Consider the following 17193-nt stretch of genomic DNA (forward strand, 5'->3'; position numbering starts at 1 on the left):
GCGGCAGACGGGAGCGGCCCTTCCTTCCGGGCACTACGGTGCCCCGCGGGGAACGTGCGGGCTTGCACCTGCGCGGTACGGCGGTCTCCATGGTGGCGCCGGCGGGAGCCAAGACGAGGTTGAGTAGACTCGTTCTGGATCCTCCGTCGGCCGCGCCCAGCCCCCTCCCCTTCCTTCCCTCTCTCAGCCCTCGCTCCCCGGGCCGCCCGCGGCTGAGGGTCGGCGCCAGTACCCGCGGGGCCCCGTGGGGGGCGAGGGCGATGTTCGTGGGCCCGCGACGACCCCCGCTATGTGGTGCGTGGCGCCCCCGCCCCACCGCCGACCGGGGTCTCAGACTTACCCCACCCAGCTGCTCTGTGAGGCCCGGGGGGGAGCCGGCGGTGCCGGGGTCCCAGCTGGGCCCGTCGCGGGCTGCGCGGGGCCCCGGGGCCGCCGGCGGGACAGGCGAACCAGGTTGTGAGGAGCCAGGACCCGAGCGCTCTCCCCGCAGGTGGCACGAAGCCCCCATACCCGTGCTTTCCTGTTCACGTTTTCAAGCCCCCACCATGATCCGTTTCTTGCAGAAAGGCCGCGCAGAAGCTTTCCCGCCTGCTTCTCCTCTTCGAGGCCCATCTGGCTCTGCCATCCTGGGGAGTGGGGCAGCTCGGAGGCTGCTGCAGCAGCAGGGCTCCAGGCTGGGCCTTCCCTGGTGGTCATCTGAAGGAGGAGGGCAGCGCACCGGTGCTGGTTTAAGAATGGACCCAGCCAAGGTAACACTGTTATTTGAGTGCACGAGGGCGTGACTCTGCCTGGCCTTTTTTCCCTGTTACACTTCATTTGTGCCCATTACGTCTCTGTGCCAAGTAGATCAGCAGTTTCCAATCTGTGGTACATGCGCCACCAGTGGTACGCAGACAACCTGTTAATGGTATGCATTAATGGATTTACTGTAATTACTTTTATATGACAAAAATTTGCTGGTGGTACTTACAGTTGTATCGTTGGTATTTAAGGTTGTATCACTTTAAATTGGTGGTGCGCAGTGTGTCAGGGTTTGGGAACTGCTGAAGTAGAGTGCTAATGTGTTGGCCTGAGCCTGCTAGCTGTGCTGCAGTTGGTGTTGGACAGGGCTGGCTGACCTGTGGCACTAAGTGACTGGGGCAGGAACAGGCAGCAGAATGGCAGCTCGGGCTGGGAGCAGGAAGCAGCAGATTGGGCCAGGGAAAGGAATCGAAATAGCAGGCAGGGAGGGTGCAGGGCCGATTTCCGGCACGCCTGTCCAAAAAGGTGGCCCCCAATGAGTTACTTCAGGTAAGGGTGATCATTAGTTTAAACATGTCTAACCCTTCTCAGGTCTACTTGATGAGCATACTAGAGATCTGATGGTAATCATCATCATCTAGTCCAGGACAACATTTTTGGGCAGTGCTGGAAACACCCACAACCTCAACTTGTAAGATGTTCATGTGCCAGGGGTGGATGGCGATAGGACCACGAGGGGCCTGATCCTTGTTGCGGTAGTGCACCCCTGGCCCCTTCCCCACCCCTGCCCCAAGGCACATGTGCCAAGCAAAATTCCTTTGCGTGTCATGCATGCCAGGGGTTGCCTAACCCTGACCTAGTCCACACTAGCGCTTCCAGCTGATAGTAATACAGCTACATTTTTAAGTTACTTAGTGTAGCGTGTGCTACAAACTATCCTTTTTGGGGTGTTGGAACTGCTGGTACTATATTTGTTTTGAAGAATATGAAGAAGCTACAGCTTTCAACTAAGCACAGTGCACGCATTAAGTTTATATATTTATGAATTAAAGTCCAATACAGCAGCTGGTATGAAAGTAGAACTCATTCTCAATAAGTTTAATTTTAAAACGTCCTTAAAACTAAATATTTCTGTTAAGTAGTTCCATTGTATTTCATAGCTTTCTACTAAATTGTTAAGCCTTGTGCCTAAGGGAAAGGGAATTACCTGGGTCCAGTAGTTGATTGGCTTCCATTGAGTGTTTGCTTACAAGTTGCTGTTGTTTAGTGTTGCTCTGAAATAGTTTTGCTGAATTTTGCTACAGAGTTGGTGTGGGTGCCTTTGTGAAAATCCATTCGAATTTTTATAGCATTTTGATGTCCTTTTGGAGAGAGGATATTATATAAATGTCAGATTATTTATAAAAGTGCTTATATATATGCATACACACAGGGAGTCAAAGTGTGCTAATTCAGAGAAGGCAAAATGTTTTGCATTCAGGGCCTAACTTTAATTCTCTAGAAGAAAACAACTGTAATTTTACTTGGGTAAGAAATGTAAAGGTTTAGAACTTTTGTGGAAAATACCATGGAAGTTTTGTCTTTGAGTTCCAAGGAGGCTAGATTTTGGCCTAAACTTACAAGATTTACATTTTAAAAAGCAATTAGGAAGCAATGTCTCTAAGCTGAGGTAAAGTGCACTCTGAATAAGAGGCTCAAATGAAGTGCTGCAGTTTTTTTTCCCAGGCTGCCTTGTAATGGAAAACAATGGAGTTGATCATGATGTCAGCATGGAGAGAACCAAAGACTTACTGCTAGTCAACTTGAATAGGACAGGAGAGTCAGAAACGCATGGCCATTCGTATCAGGTGAGACAAACTGGAATATAGTTGTCCCAGTAACTTATTTCCACCATCTGTGAAGAGTTTATAACACAGCAATAATCTGTTTGCATTGCATATCAATAAATCTCATCTATTCTTCCTCTCATTACTTAACTTTAATGTACAGACTTGTCTTACTTTGATTTTTAATACTGTTTAATTTAGAATGAATGGCTGTCTGGGTGTTAATTTTAATCGGATTGCATTCTGGTAATGAATTTAATAAACTGCAGATCTCTCAAGGATGGTATGCTTGTGTTACTTAAAAAAAGTTATTGAAAGATTTCTGAAAGAAATACTAACTGGAGTGGATGAGAGTGGTGGGTGTTCAACGCTTCTGAAAATCAGTCTGCTTATATTGGTATCTAAATATGCATTTAGAAGCTTGTTTAGCTACCAGGGGCTCTTCTGGCTGTTGCCATCTGTCTTCTATCAAAGTATTTTCATCCAGTTCCTGAAAATATGCATTAATGTTCCTTTGTTCATTTTACAGTTTTGTGCATTCCAAGATGGCCACGTTCTCAAAATAAAATAATGTATTTTGTTCCTCGTATAGTATGTTAAAGCAACTAATACAATAAATGAGTTATCATTGTTCTGATTTAATTGAATAGAGCAAGTCATCAATCCTCTTTCCTGAAAGAGCAAAATAGGTGTTTAGAGTTAAGACCATTCTATTTAGAGGAGGAGCGTCAAACGTATGGCCTGCTGGCTGGATCCGACCTGTGGAGCTATATGATCTAGCCCATAGGCTAGGGAGGGCAATTATTTCTGGCGGAGGGCTGCTTAACCCTGTTTTGGCAAGCTCTCAAGGGCCACATGGGTAGCCCTGCCCCTTGACAGGTGCCACCCCCCTCCCCCCCCCCAGTCACCATCTTGGGACCCATGTCCCAATGTCTTGGGACCAATGTCTCAGGACCAGCACTGGTGGGGGCCAGAGCGGGGCGCATGCTGGCAGGGGTCTGCAGAGCCAGGCTGGGTTGTACCAGTAGGGAGAGGGGGGAGCTGGCCCAGTTCCATAGAGCTTCTGGGCCCTGCTGGCACTGGCCCCAGGACACTTGTGTGGGCCCTATATATCTGCTCACTCCCAGTGCCCCCCAGCCCCGTGGTACAGATAGGGGGCAGTGCGCAGCCCTGACCTCTCTGCTTCCCGGGAGGGAAAGAACTGGTTCTGAGCACGGGTAAAAGTGGCCCTGCCCTGTGGCTGGTGCTCCCTGCTGCAGCTGCTCACAGCCCACACGGGGCTGTCCTGACCAGGTACAGGCAGCCCCATGTGGGCTGCAAGCCACTGCAGCACGGGCTGCTGGCCACACAGCAGCTGAGGGGCCACTTTTCCCCACGCTTAGCACCAGCTTGTAACCCACCCCCGCTGCCTGCCTGGGCCCTGCGTCGGCTCTGGGCTTGCCTGTCAGGGCTGTGCTGTGCTGGGAAGTGTTTGCCACCGCCACCTCTGGGCTGCGCAGTGTGTGAGCTTTGGGCAGGCAGCAGCAAACACTGCCCGGCGTGGCAAGCGAGGGGGCTGCAGCTGCTGCCGCCATGGTGCAGCCCTGATGGGCAAGCCCAGAGCCAGTGCGGGGCCCAGGCTGGCAGCAGGGGTGGCTTACAAGCTGGTGCTGAGCCCAGGGAAAAATGGCCCTAGCACCAGCTTGTAACCTGCCTCTGCTGCCAGGCTGGGCTTGCCTGTCAGGGCTGTGCTGCAGCAGCAGCAGCTGTGACCCCCCCCACTTGCCGCACCAGGCAGTGTTTGCTGCTGCTGCCTACCCGGAGCTCACATGCAAGGCATGCTCCCCCCACCTTACCTGAGTTTCCGGTGTGGGTGTAGCCACATGTTCCCAGGCCGGAAACCCCTGCTGGGGCTGCCGGCTGTGGGGGCAGGGCTGGGCAGGCCCTGCTGTTGCTGGAGCCCACTGGGGCTTCCCCTGGGCCCTACTGCCCCTGGTTCCTGTCATTTTTGACAGGAACCAAAGACAGGTAAATATTCATTTTCTAAATTTTTTTTTAGGTGCCCCATGGGCTGGGTAGAACAGCCTTGCGGGCTGAATCTGGCCCATGAGCCGTATTTTGCCTACCCCTGCCATAGATCATGGGCCCAACCTCCATGTGCTGGCTCCAGACACTGTGGACAGCATGGGGGGTTGGTTGGGGTGCCACATGTAGCCCATGTCCTGGAACTCTGCTGCGTGCAGTGCTGGGTCCAGACTGTGGGTAGCATGTGTCCCTTTCCAGCCTCAGGAACCACGTACACACCGAACCTCAGGGCTGGTGCTTGCTGTACGTAATGTGGGATTGAGCTGGCTGTGCACCTTCCATGCAGCACAACGGGTCAATCTGGTTCTGCATGCTGACTTCGGAGCTGGTCTAGTTTGAGCCATGCCAAAGTCAGCACATGGTGCCAGTCCAGCAAGGTGCTGCATGGAGTGCATGGCCTGTGCTGGCCCCCTGTACCATGTATAACAAGTGTGGCCAGTCCAATGCAGCATGCACTGGCTTCAGGACTTCTTGTGCACAAGGCTGGCACAGGTGTTTGGCTTAGACTCTTCACGTGGTACAAGGGCCCAGCACATGGGGTGGATGCAGCATCCTGGACTAATCTGTACTGCCCATAGTACAGATAGCGCACACCCTGTGCCAGCCATGAGGGCCTAGTGACACTCGGATTTGACACTCCTGATTTGCAATGTTTTTGACCTTGGTATAGAATTTAGAAACTTTTTTTCTTTTTTTCATATATTAGAACTAGTGAATAAACAAACTTTGTGTTGTCATAGTGATTAGTTTATAAAGCACCATACAATAATTAATGGACATATGATTACTAGAAAAAGCTAAACAAACTCCACTTGTCTTCATATTGTTCAAATGAGATTCAAACAGTCCATTATACAAATAGACAAGCCATTCATTAGTTTTCAAAAACCATACTAACGTGAAAGAAAAACACTAAGTTGCCAGTTAGTGCGCAAGGTTCAGAAAGGAAAACGTGATGTGGTACGATTATACCAAATCTACAGGCTTTGTGAAATCAATACGCTGTTTATATTTAATAGGTTTATTCAACCTACTGAGTATATATGTTATACTTTGTATTGTTACCATTGCTTGATAATGCTATGAAAATTGAAAAAAAAGTGTGTTTGTTTTAGTTTTATTTTGGCTATGGATAGAAAGTTAAAGGTTTGTTCATTTGAAATTCAAGTGACGTCATATTTATAACTTTTTAAAAAAGCTTCATACTTTAAAATTTACTTTTGGAGCAGGTATTAGTTGGGATTGTTTCCCTTTTTAACTTTTTAAGCATTATTCTTAAGTCTTCTGGAGCAATCTAATAATTTGAAATAATTAGCTTTCTCTCTTTTTTCTTGTTGTACAAGAAGCATTGAGCGTATTTTGTTTTACTGTAGTAGGGAGTCGTCATTCTAAGAGACATGAAGGGCTAGCTTTCAGGGGAATAAGAACAGAAAGTAGTCACTTGAGCAGTTGGCGGGGGAAAAAAGCGAGGACAATAAAAGTTGTGGCAATACAATGTGGCAAATACCACGTCAAATATGATTCTTTAAAATATATTTTACTGTCTTTCCTTTGTGAAAGCATCTAACCTGCATGGATTCCAGAGATCCATCATTTGGACAGAACGACTCTCCAACAGTCTTGCCCATTACAGTGCATGTTTCGGACAGTTCTTCTGCACCTTCAAATACAGCAGTTCACTTGTCCCAGCAGCAGCCTCCTTCCACAGGAGAATTTCATCTAGTAGACCCGAATGGCCAGCCTCTTTATGAGCTTCAGTCAATAGGGGGTTCCAGTACACAGATGGTGAGTACAGCTGAATCCACATAGACACTGAGCTCCCAAAAGAAGAGCAAGTTTTAAGGACAAATGTCTTAATGTGATTTTTTTTTTTTTTTAAACATTTTATAGAAAAATTTCAGAATGGTTTAATTAACTTCCCAGTTTTCTCCTCTCAGGTCTTAAATTCCCAAAATAAGCCATCACTATCTTTTTTCTGAAATAAAAAGACAGTATATAGATGTTCTTAAAACACATGGAAGCCCATCTTAGAGTGAGCATGGTCTGTGATGCTTTCCTGCTTTAATTCCCCCTCTTCTCCTCTGTTCTCCTATGCTGAATGCTTGTCCTTTGAGTGGAATTATGACATCAGCAGTAAATTAGCCAGCTACAGCCCTCCATCTTTCTGCCATCTGATTAATTTGTATGTAAAAGAAAGCTTCAAACAATGCCTTGCAAATCTGAAACCTTTTTTCAATAAAGACACATCTCTGAGCGAGAGTTTTTTGGTATCTCTTGAATGTCTACAGAGAGAAATTAAAAATACATCTTATTAGAATTACTAAAGTGGGGAAAAACTTTGAAAACATAGAAGACAAGTAGGCAGACAAGGTTCTTTGGGTGAATCTGATATCTTTTATTAGACCAATTTAAATAGTTGGAAAACAATTATTGAGCAAGCTTTTGGGTTCAAAAACCTTTTGTCAGGCTAAAGAAGTTTCAGCAGTTGGTGTGTGCTTTTTCTATGTCCCTAGACTAGCACAGTTACAACCTACACCCCTAGAAGACAACTATTTATTAGGGCATTTAAAAAAATGATTTTGCAAAACTGTAAGCTTGTGGATGCTGTGCCTGGCTATGATGCTTTAATTTAAGGGAATGAGGGCAACTTAAGATGGTAAATACCATTTTCAAAGTTCTTGTTGATAGAGCTATTAGTTATGTTCAAAGTTTTAAATAAGGCTGCATACCACAAAAAGTCACATGTGGTTACCTCTGCTTTTGAGCTAATTAAATATTACATTTTAAAAAGTAATTAAGCATCTGGCAATCAATTGTACCTATACTGCAGGGTGGTATTCTCTTCCATCATAAACTAGCAGTTTTATTCATGTTGTGAAATCAAATTGGGATTATGAAAGCAAATGTAAAACCTTTTCAAAAGGAATTGATTTAGTGGTAGTAACCCAAGTATGTTAATGAAAATACAAACCCGTTAACTACATCATGGCTCAGTTAGTAACTAGCCCCACACATCTTGTGTGCTTACTTTAAAGATGATTGTTGCCAGCCAGTCAGAAAATGGACAGGTACTACATGTAATACCGTCTACACAGCCAGGAATGGCACAAGTGATTATCCCTCAAGGGCAACTTTTGGATGTAACCAGCGCTCAAGGTCAGTTTTATCTGTGGGGCTTGAGGGTTGTGTATTTTTGTGACCCAACATATCGGATGATCCCTTCTGATGAGCTTCTTGCACTTTCTTCTATCTTCAGTCACAATTAGGCATATAATGCCAAGAACTTGCATTTATAGCAACTGTAATCTGAAGATCTTAATGCACATTACAAATATTATTTAAAATGGACTGGGTTCCTATGGAACAAGTGTTGTGCATTATGCTCATCTCTAGTCATGTTATGGGGAAGTGGAGATACTGAGAGCGAAATTCTATCCTGATTTACATTCTGTATTGTCCCATACCTTTTTGTGAGAGTCCACAGAGTATTTGACTAAGACCTTGCTCAGGTTTATGCATTGAGTTGTTGTTATAGCCTGAAAATAAATCTAATAGTTCTTACATTGTTCGTAAACTAATAACTACATAAGTCAAATTACTGCGTTTTTCTTACATATAGCACTCTCCTCCTTCCCCTTCCCCCCCCCCCCAAAAGTCAGCCAGTGGAAGTTGTGGGGTGCATTATAAATGAGGAAATATAGCAACAGTAGTTTCTGTATGGTCAGTTTTTTCCCTTGGAAAGTGAAAGTAACCTGTGCTACTTCGCAGGGAGCAGCGTAATGGGCTTGCTGGTCTTCCTAACTGTGATAACTCAGATACTTGCTGCAACTTACTAGTATTTTCAAGGAAAGATCCTTTTTTTCTGCATCCTGCTTTTCAGAAATGAAGTGTCTCTTATTATGGGGCATGTTAGGATTGCAACATAAGGATTAGAACACACAAGAATTGCCAAAGCTTGGTGACTTAAAACTTACTCGAGGTAAATGAAAAACAACCTTTGCCTTCTGGCCTGATTTCAAGTATACAGCTGTGTTGTTTAATTACTGTATTTGCTCACATGTAACATATATATAAGTTGAAACAGAACATTAACTTCAATGAGCTTTTAGTCAGTCCCACAATCCAAAAAACCTGTGAAAAATCAATGAGAGTTCCCAAATCAGCCCTGTAACTAGGGATAGGCAAGAGGGGCACCACCTATGGGTGCCAACTTATAAGTGGCACAAGGGTCACCCGCTACTCCCATGGAGTCCATGCCCCAACAGGAAGAGGCTCCATTCCCATCTAGCTTTGGGGACTAAGTGCAGCCCTGGCTCAGCCATCATAGCAGCTGTACAGGCTGTGCCCTGTCGTTGCTGGGCCAGGCAGGGGCTGTGGTCAGTGCCCCAGGCTGCAGTGTGAATGGAGCCTGTTGGTACAGAGCAAGGGTAATTGTGGGGAGGGAGATGGAGGAGACTGGGGGGGAGAGGATGTAGGGGGCAAATGGTGGGGTTCAGGGACAGTGGAGGGAGGCAATTGCTGCAGCTATGACCCTGACTCTGGGTAGGGGTGGAGCCAGAGTCATAGCAGCTCCCTGATACCCCATTGCATTTGTACATGATTCTGAGATGGGGAGTTGTTTCCCCCATGTTAAATGGGACCAGGTAAGGGAGGGCTTATCCTAGAATCAAGTAAGTATTGTACATTCTCCAGCTCTCACTTTGATTTTTTGCTTTATTTTTAGTTAGTCCCAAATTTGAAACATGACTTTAACAGTAGTCACAACTTTCAAGTTTTCTTTTAACATACCTTTAAAACAGGGGTGGGCAAAATACAGCCTGTGGGCTGCATCCAGCCCTCTAGGCACTTTCATCTTTCATCCAGTCTGTGGCACATATTCTCCCCCCCCCCCAATGAATTGTGCCCCATCCGTCTCTTCTGCGTGCAGGGGTAGGAGTGAGGTGACTACACCCACCCTCAACATACCTTATTATGTCTCACTCCCATTCTCGTGGGCAGAAGGGCTGGCTTTGCTAGCATGGGGCGATGCCGCTACTGCAGGCTTCTCCAGTGTCTGGCTCTCTCCAGGCAACAGGTAGGGAAGGAAGCAGGGCTGCAGCCTGGGGCTGGGTTCTGGCTGCAGTGCAGAGCTTGTGCCCAGGGCTGTGGCAGCAGCTCAGAGCTCGGCTGGGCAGGGTGTGGGTGTGAGGGGTATGGGGACCCCTCCCGTGCCCCCTCCCAACCCCCCCCCATGGCAGGCAGCGGGGGCAGCAGTAGTAGTGGGGGAAGCCGAGGGGGGTGCTCTGCTTGGCACTGGTGCCTGGCTCCGGCCAGCGCTGCAAGGAGTGCAGCTCCTGCTGGGTTGTTTGTTTTCCTAGTGCTGCCTGTACTTACGGGGCACAGGAGAGAAGCCCCAGGCACTGGAGCAGGCTGGAGCGGGGAAAGCAGCCGGCTCCAGCGCCTGGGGCTTCCCTCCTGTGCCGTACAAGTACAGGCAGCGCCAGGGAAACAAACAGCACAGCAGGGGCTGCATTCCTCATTGCAACATTCAGAGCTGGCTGGAGCCAAGCACCAGTGCCCCTGCACGTGGCTGCACCATGGGGGAGTGTGATGGGGGGTCCTCATACCCCACAAACCACATGCACACACACCCCAACTACACCCCCTGCACAATACAAAAGACTAAGAATTTATTTTTGAGTTATGCAGTCACTTCTATATATAGTACAAAAACACAAATCATGACAAAAATATTTTTTTCAATAAAATTAAAATATGTTATAGTAGGTGTTTAACTTTTAATGTACAATTAGGTTTTTTTTTCTGGTTCTAAGGTGGCAACCCCCCCTCCCCCCACCAAAGGAGTATTTTTGGTGGGCAAGGGGAGGGACTTTTGGTGGCAAAGGTCAGGGGTTAGGGGTGGGACTGCCAAGATGACAGCCAGGAGGTGGGGCACCTGCCAAGGGGTGGGGCTACCCATGTGGCCCTTGACAGCTCACCAAACCTCCATTAAGTGGTCCTCCACCTGAAATAATTGCCTACTCCTGCTTTAAAACGACCTTTTCTTAAAAGCAAGGAAAACCTTCAGAAAGGGAATTCCTTCTTATTGTAAGGGCATCTATGCACATGTTAGATGTCTGCTCCAATGCATGTTAATTGGCACACATTGGAGCAGACTCAATTGATTCTACTGGAGCATGGTAATTAGTGAACTCCAGCAGCCTCCACATTACGTCTATTCAGCATCCCTACACTTCAATATGGCGATGGGGGCGCTCTAAGTAAAGCGCGTCAAACAAGCTTTAGTTAAAGCGCTCCCAATGCCATTTTGATGTATGGGATGCTGAATACATGTGATGCCGCGGGCACTTTAGAGAGTGGCTCTGAGAGCAGTTCTAATTAATTAAAGTGCCCCTCTTCTACCTCAGAGCACGTGTATAGACAGTTTTAGTGTTTAGGGGTTTGGCAATTTTTTATGTTGCAGCATGAGCTGTTAGAAAAAGGGAAATGAAAAATCTGTTAGATTTTAGAATTTTCCAAAATGGAATTTTTTTAAAGAACTTAAAATCAGGTTGTATTAGTCAGCTAGGCCTGCAAATGTGAGCTATTTGGGATGCCATGCTTAGAGTGAGTTGCAGGAGTATCTGAAGAAAAAAATAGTCTGGGATGAATTAAACAAATCAAACTTTGATTTCTTACTAAAATATTGGTAGTTTGTAGTAATTTGTATCATTGTTTAATTTTTTATAAAGTTCAGTAGCTGTTTTCAAAGCAGTAAAATGTAGAAGGTTGTACTCATGCATTTTGGTCCTGCTCCAAAGGCCATTGAAGATGATTGAAATCTGCTGTGAAACTGAATGCAGACTATTTAGGGGAAATGCTACTCCATAGAAGAAAACAACTTGCCAGCTTTTTTTTCTCACTGTCAGAAATGTATTTCATGCAAGTTCAAGTAAGCGTACACTTGCATATGCAAAGAAGTCCTAGGTTTTTCTTAGGAACAATTTAGGAATGTAATGGCATTTCAAAATTTTCACGAGTTGTTGTAGGTTGAACACAAAGCTATAGGCCTGTTTGTGCTTACAAAGTAAGTCTCCTATGAAGAAAAGAGACTACTACTAAAGTTGTTTACATAGTGCAGAAATTGTTCACTTAAAGGGGACTATGTACAGGTTTCATATTAAGAAGTAGCTCTTGACCATAAAAGATGAGGACCCCCACCCCACCACAGTCAGCCACTGGCCCACGCTATGTCTTTCTAAGCATCCCAGGTAGTGGCAGTGGCTCCTTTCAGCTGCCATGGGTGCAGGCTCCCCCGCCCCCCCCGAGTAAGTGTAATTTGAACCCTACCTATGTCTATTTGTCAATGAACACACTAAGCACTGAAACCTGCCCCTGAATTTGGGCTAATATTTTTCTTTTATAACCTAAAGAAAAATCCATAGTTAAAAAGAATTTGCTTTTACTGTTGCTGGGGACAGATTCATAGACATTAGGGCTGGAAGGGACCTTGGAAGATCTTCGAGTCCAGCCCCCTACCCCAAGGGCAGGAAATCAGCTGGGGTCACAGGATCCCAGCAAGATATATGTCCATTTGCCTCTTAAAGAAGTCCAGAGTAGGTGCTTGCACCGCCTCTGGTAGCAGTGCGTTTCAGGCCTTGGGGACTTGGACAGTAAAGAAGTTGTCCCTTATGTCCAGCCTGAAATGGTCTTGGAGAAGTTTGTGACCGTTAGACCTTGTCATCCCATGGGGTGCCCTAGTGAACAGCTGTTTCCCCCATCTCCTGATGTACACCCCTTATATACTTATAGGCCTCCACCAGGTCCCCCCTGAGCCTGTGCTTTGCAAACTGAAGAGTCCCATGGCTCTTAGCCTCTCCTCATAAGGCCTGTTTTCTTGCCCTCTGATCATGCACATGGCTCTCCTCGAGACTTTCAAGCTTTTCCACATCCTTTTTAAATTGTGGAGCCCAGAACTGGATGCAGTACTCTAGTGTCAGCTACATAATTTTTCTACAAATTTTTCTTTAACTGCATAGGCAAATTCGATTTACATTGATCTTAGAGGATGTGTTATCTGTACAAAATACTTTTTGTGAATGAAACATAAATATTTATCTGAGCTAATAGTTGAATAATCATTCCATTTTTCCATAAAGGAATGTAGACTGAAAGCAAGATTTTTGATTTAATCTGAGTTCCAACACTGTTCTGTCATCTTAAAATAAGAACACAAGAAGTGCCGTACCAATGGTCCATCTAGCTCAGTATCATGTTTCTGACAGTGGCAGAAGTCAATGCTATCGAGGGACAGCATTGAACCAGAGTGCTCTATTCCTTATCTGGTACCTTCCCTGGCATCCATCGTTATTGATTTTAGAGATGTGAGAAGAAACATCTCCAACTGTTCTGTTCAACACTTATCAATAGATGATCCATGAATTATCCCAGTACCTTTTGAAGTATGTCATCATGTTAGTTTTTAAACTGGTCTCCTAATTTCAGTGGGTGCCCCCTAGTTCTAGTATTCTGGGATTTGGTGTGCAAAAGATCCCTGTCACATGGTCCACACCCTTCATGATTTCATAGACCTCTGTCATATCCCCCCTCAGCTGACTTCTTTCCAAACTGAAGAGTCCTGGTATTTTTAGTGTCCTGGCATGATAATTGTTCTGTACTCATGATCATTTTGGTTGCCCCTCTCTATCTTTTCTAGTTCTTTTACCTCCTTTTTGGGATTTGGATACTAAAACTGCACATAGCATTCAAGATGTGGGCGCATCATGAATTTGTTACAATGGCATGATGACGTTCATTGTTTTGCTTTTTATTCCCCCCCTTAATGATGCCAGGAGTTATTGGCTTTTTTTGGTTGCCACTGCACAGGTTTCTTTTTTGGTTGCACGCCAAGGTTTCTTTCCTGAGTCAACAGCTAGTTCAGGACCCAGCACTGTGTGTGTGTAGTTGAGGTGGTTTTGCCCCCCACCCTCCATTATTTTGCATTTATCGATACTGAAGTTCATCTACCACTTTTTCTGCCCACTCACTTAGAGTGGTTAGATCTTTCTGCAGCCTCTCTGTCAGCTTTGGGGCTTAACTACCTGGAATAATTTGGTGTCATCTGCAAAATTGGAGATTTCACTGTGCACCCCCGTTTCCAAGTCATGAATGAAAATGTTGAACAATGTAAAACCCAGCATGGATCCCTATAGGTCCACTTTTGATTTCCCTCCAGCCTGAAAAGTGACTATTTAGCCCTGCTCTTTGATTCCTATCTTTTAACAAGCTCTCAAGCCACAAAAGAACCTGCCATCCAATCCCATGGCAACATTAGTTTGGGGTTTTTTTGTTTGCTTTGTTAAGCCTTTGGTGAGGGACCTTGTCAAAAACTTTTTCTGAAAGCCCAAATATATTATGTCAGCTAGGTCCCTCTTGTCCACATGCTTGTTGACACCTTCTACAAATCCAGTAGATTGGTGAGGCAGGATTTTTTTTACAAAAAAAACCACTGACTCTTCCCCAGCAGATCATACTTGTCCATGTGACTGCTGATTTGATTCTTTATTATATATTCTATCAATTTACTAAGAATGGAAATGAGACTCATTAGTCTGTAGGGTCCCAGCAGCCTTTTTTGAAGATTGGGTGTTATGTTGGCATCTTATCGGTCCTCTGGCACAGAAGCCATTTGTAATGATAGGTTATGTACTATTGTCAACAGTTCTGCAATTTCTCCTTTGAGTTCCTTTAGAACTCGTGGGTGAATGTCATCCAGTCCTGGTGACTTTAATAATATTTAATGAGACCTATATACTAAAAAAGCTTGACTTGGCTTGGGAAGTTGCCCAGCATTTTCAGTAAACACTGATGCAGATAATTCATTTAGCTTCTCTGCTATGACCTTATCATCTCTGAGTGTACCTTTTACCACCTGGTCATCTAATGGTCCCACGGATTCTCTAGCTGACTTGCTGCTCCTGATGTATTTAAGCAGGTTTCTATATTAGCTTTAGCATCTTTTGCTAGACACTTCCCAAATTTGTTTTTTGAGTTGCTTTATGTCATTTTTGTGCTTGATGTGCCAGAGTTTATGAGCTTTCTGGTTTGTTTGTTTTTTTACTTGCACATACCTGTTTGTTTGAAGAATGCCTTTTGCCTTGAATGGCCTCTTTAATTCTGCTTTTAAATCATACACGAGTTTTATTGGTCCACTTTGTACCCTTTTTGATTTGTGGCATATAAACTTCTCCTGAGCCTCTAATATGGTCTGTTTAAACAGCTTCCAAACTGCTTGCAGACTTATCTACCATCATCTCTATCCGAAAATTTTTGGGGGGTGTGTGTGTGTGGGGGGGGTAGTAATAAAAAAAATCCTGACTTTGCCAGGGATTTGAAGACTTAATCATGTTGTTAAATGCTTTGATGACAAAAAGAGCTGTGAGTGTATTATCACTTTCACATGCAAATGACTGTAATGACCCACCATAATTAATGTACAGTGGAGATGCCTTTGCTCACTCAAATGGAATTATCTAAGGTCTTTGCCTCTCCATTTTTTTGGTATTCCTTTTTATGAGAGACACTGCTTTTAGCTTCTTAAGACATTCTTATTACAAAGTGAACTAGTGTGTAACAATCAACGTGTAATGCAACCCTGATACCTTTTTGTTAAAATGCAAGACAGATTTTTTGTAGTAAGTTGTATGCAGTTATTTGCTTCGTTATGCAAAATTAACCTTCTATAATGGGGTTACCAAATACAACAATATAAGGGTATGGAGACCGCATACATTTGGAACAGTTTCAAATAAGCACTAGCTGTTATGTTTCTTTTATTGTGGGCAAGCCAGGAACAGTGCAGATGTTGCAAAAACGCTCCAGCTTTTAACATTATTTCATTCAGGGTTTAAGTTGGAGCAGTTTTGAAACATTTTATCATTCCCATCTTGTCCACATATAATAAAAGGAACATAATAGCTTCAGTCCTTTTGAAATGTACCCATGTCTGTAACCTAATAGTAAACATCCACATTTGTATACACATCCCTAGACTTCATCAGTAATGATACATAATTAATTATTAAACATCTCCAGAAACTGCCACCTCCATAATCTTGTTTCATGTGCAAAAATGTTTACTTTCCCTGCAGATCAAGATTAATCAGACCTTGTCATTTTCCCATTCTGTGGTTCAGTTATTAAATGGGAGGATTTTTTATTTTTGCAAAGATGTTTCAGAAGATAAACGCAATGCTGGGAACTTACAGACTGTTGCAGTGGCTGCTATTGCAGATGGTACAAGCAGTTATATCCTTCATCCTCATGCATCCCTCACGGTCTCCAGAAAGACAGGTTCCAGGTAGGTCAGAAGTTAGACAGCTACCACTTTGTATCACTAGTGCCTCTACAGTTAGTGTTTTTCATTAATTAAATTTATGTTTTTGTGCAGAACTATCACAGAATTCCCCCCTTCTTCCTCCCCCTTTCCAAGATATTAGTCTGTTACTACTATTGAGTGACATACAAAAGGTTTCAATATAGCAGGTAAGAAATGTCTATAAATCTGACAGTGAAAGAGAGATGGATGTTAAATGTAAATAGAGAGGCATGTAGTCTGATCTCAACAGCAGTGTACTCCATTTTGACCATTAAAGTTATTCCAGACTGATATTTGTGTAATGAGAATGGAAAATGGTCCAGTGCGTGAAAAAGAGCAGTGAGAGTTTGAGGGAATACAATTCCTTGTATTTGCATTGATGATTATTTTTTTTTTTTTTATGAATCATAGGTAAGAGCTTGATCTTGAAATGGCTTTTCAAAGATCTAGTGTGACTTACATCTGTTGTGTTCCAGTACACTGATAAACTTTGTCTAAAGTCTCTAGCTGAGAGAAGTTTAGTATTTTTCTTTATATACAAATTTTCTTTTTGTTTTAGAAAAAACAAAAAAACCTTATAAATATTAATTTAGATTTTTTCCTGGTCTTTCTTCCCTATCTGGTGAGCATGTTATCTTACAAAAATATTTGATGAAAACAGAAAAGACGTAGAAATTTACAATAATCTTAACCATGTAAAGTAACATTTATTTTACATATTGAGTACACTAAAGACTTCCATAAAATGTAAGGAAATATTTTGTGAATGGATGCTTGGATTCATTTTTAAAGTTTTGAAGATGTTAAATATTGAAACTCCCAAGAGTTTGGCAGGTCTGCAGCTTGATTTTTAGGGTATGGTGGTTAACTTAGGTCTTTGAATGGTAAGACAGATGCAGGTTTTAGGGGGCTAGAAATATTCCCTTAACAGATGTTGCATCTCGCTGCTGAAGGAAGCATGGAAACGCAATTCTCAATTTAAACACTTGATTCAGTCTCCAGAGTTCTGCTACAAATGTCAGTAAATCTCCAACAAGATTGGTCTGTTTGTCTTAAAAGTGTTCTGGCTGTGATTTATTTATTTATTCATTCTATCAGCAAACATTATGAAAAAAATGTAGTATTTGCCAGTGAAGCTAAAAAGTTCTAATATAAGGATATACTTCTGTTTTTTTATTGAATGACAGCTTGGGTGAATACAAAAGT

The 17193-nt window shown here is 43.9% G+C and overlaps 1 protein-coding gene across 3 annotated transcripts in view; it reads left to right on the forward strand.

Annotated features, from left to right (window-relative positions):
* Positions 1–13: 13 nt before the first annotated feature.
* The window catches only part of CARF (calcium responsive transcription factor), a 58320-nt gene continuing 41140 nt past the window's right edge, over positions 14–17193 (forward strand). Inside the window, exons 1-6 of one of the 3 annotated variants that reach the window (XM_019554046.1) lie at positions 14–118; positions 564–749; positions 2467–2588; positions 6192–6416; positions 7667–7787; positions 15840–15969. In XM_019554046.1, the coding sequence (XP_019409591.1) occupies positions 2478–2588; positions 6192–6416; positions 7667–7787; positions 15840–15969 (587 nt within the window). In that variant the 5' untranslated portion in view covers positions 14–118; positions 564–749; positions 2467–2477. Of the gene's footprint in view, positions 119–563; positions 750–2466; positions 2589–6191; positions 6417–7666; positions 7788–15760; positions 15970–17193 lie in introns of those variants that run through there. The other 2 variants (XM_019554048.1, XM_019554047.1) reach the window with 2 other exon arrangements.

Source organism: Crocodylus porosus, unplaced genomic scaffold (assembly GCF_001723895.1).
Source record: "Crocodylus porosus isolate Cpor-Errol unplaced genomic scaffold, CroPor_comp1, whole genome shotgun sequence".
Taxonomy (NCBI): domain Eukaryota; kingdom Metazoa; phylum Chordata; order Crocodylia; family Crocodylidae; genus Crocodylus; species Crocodylus porosus.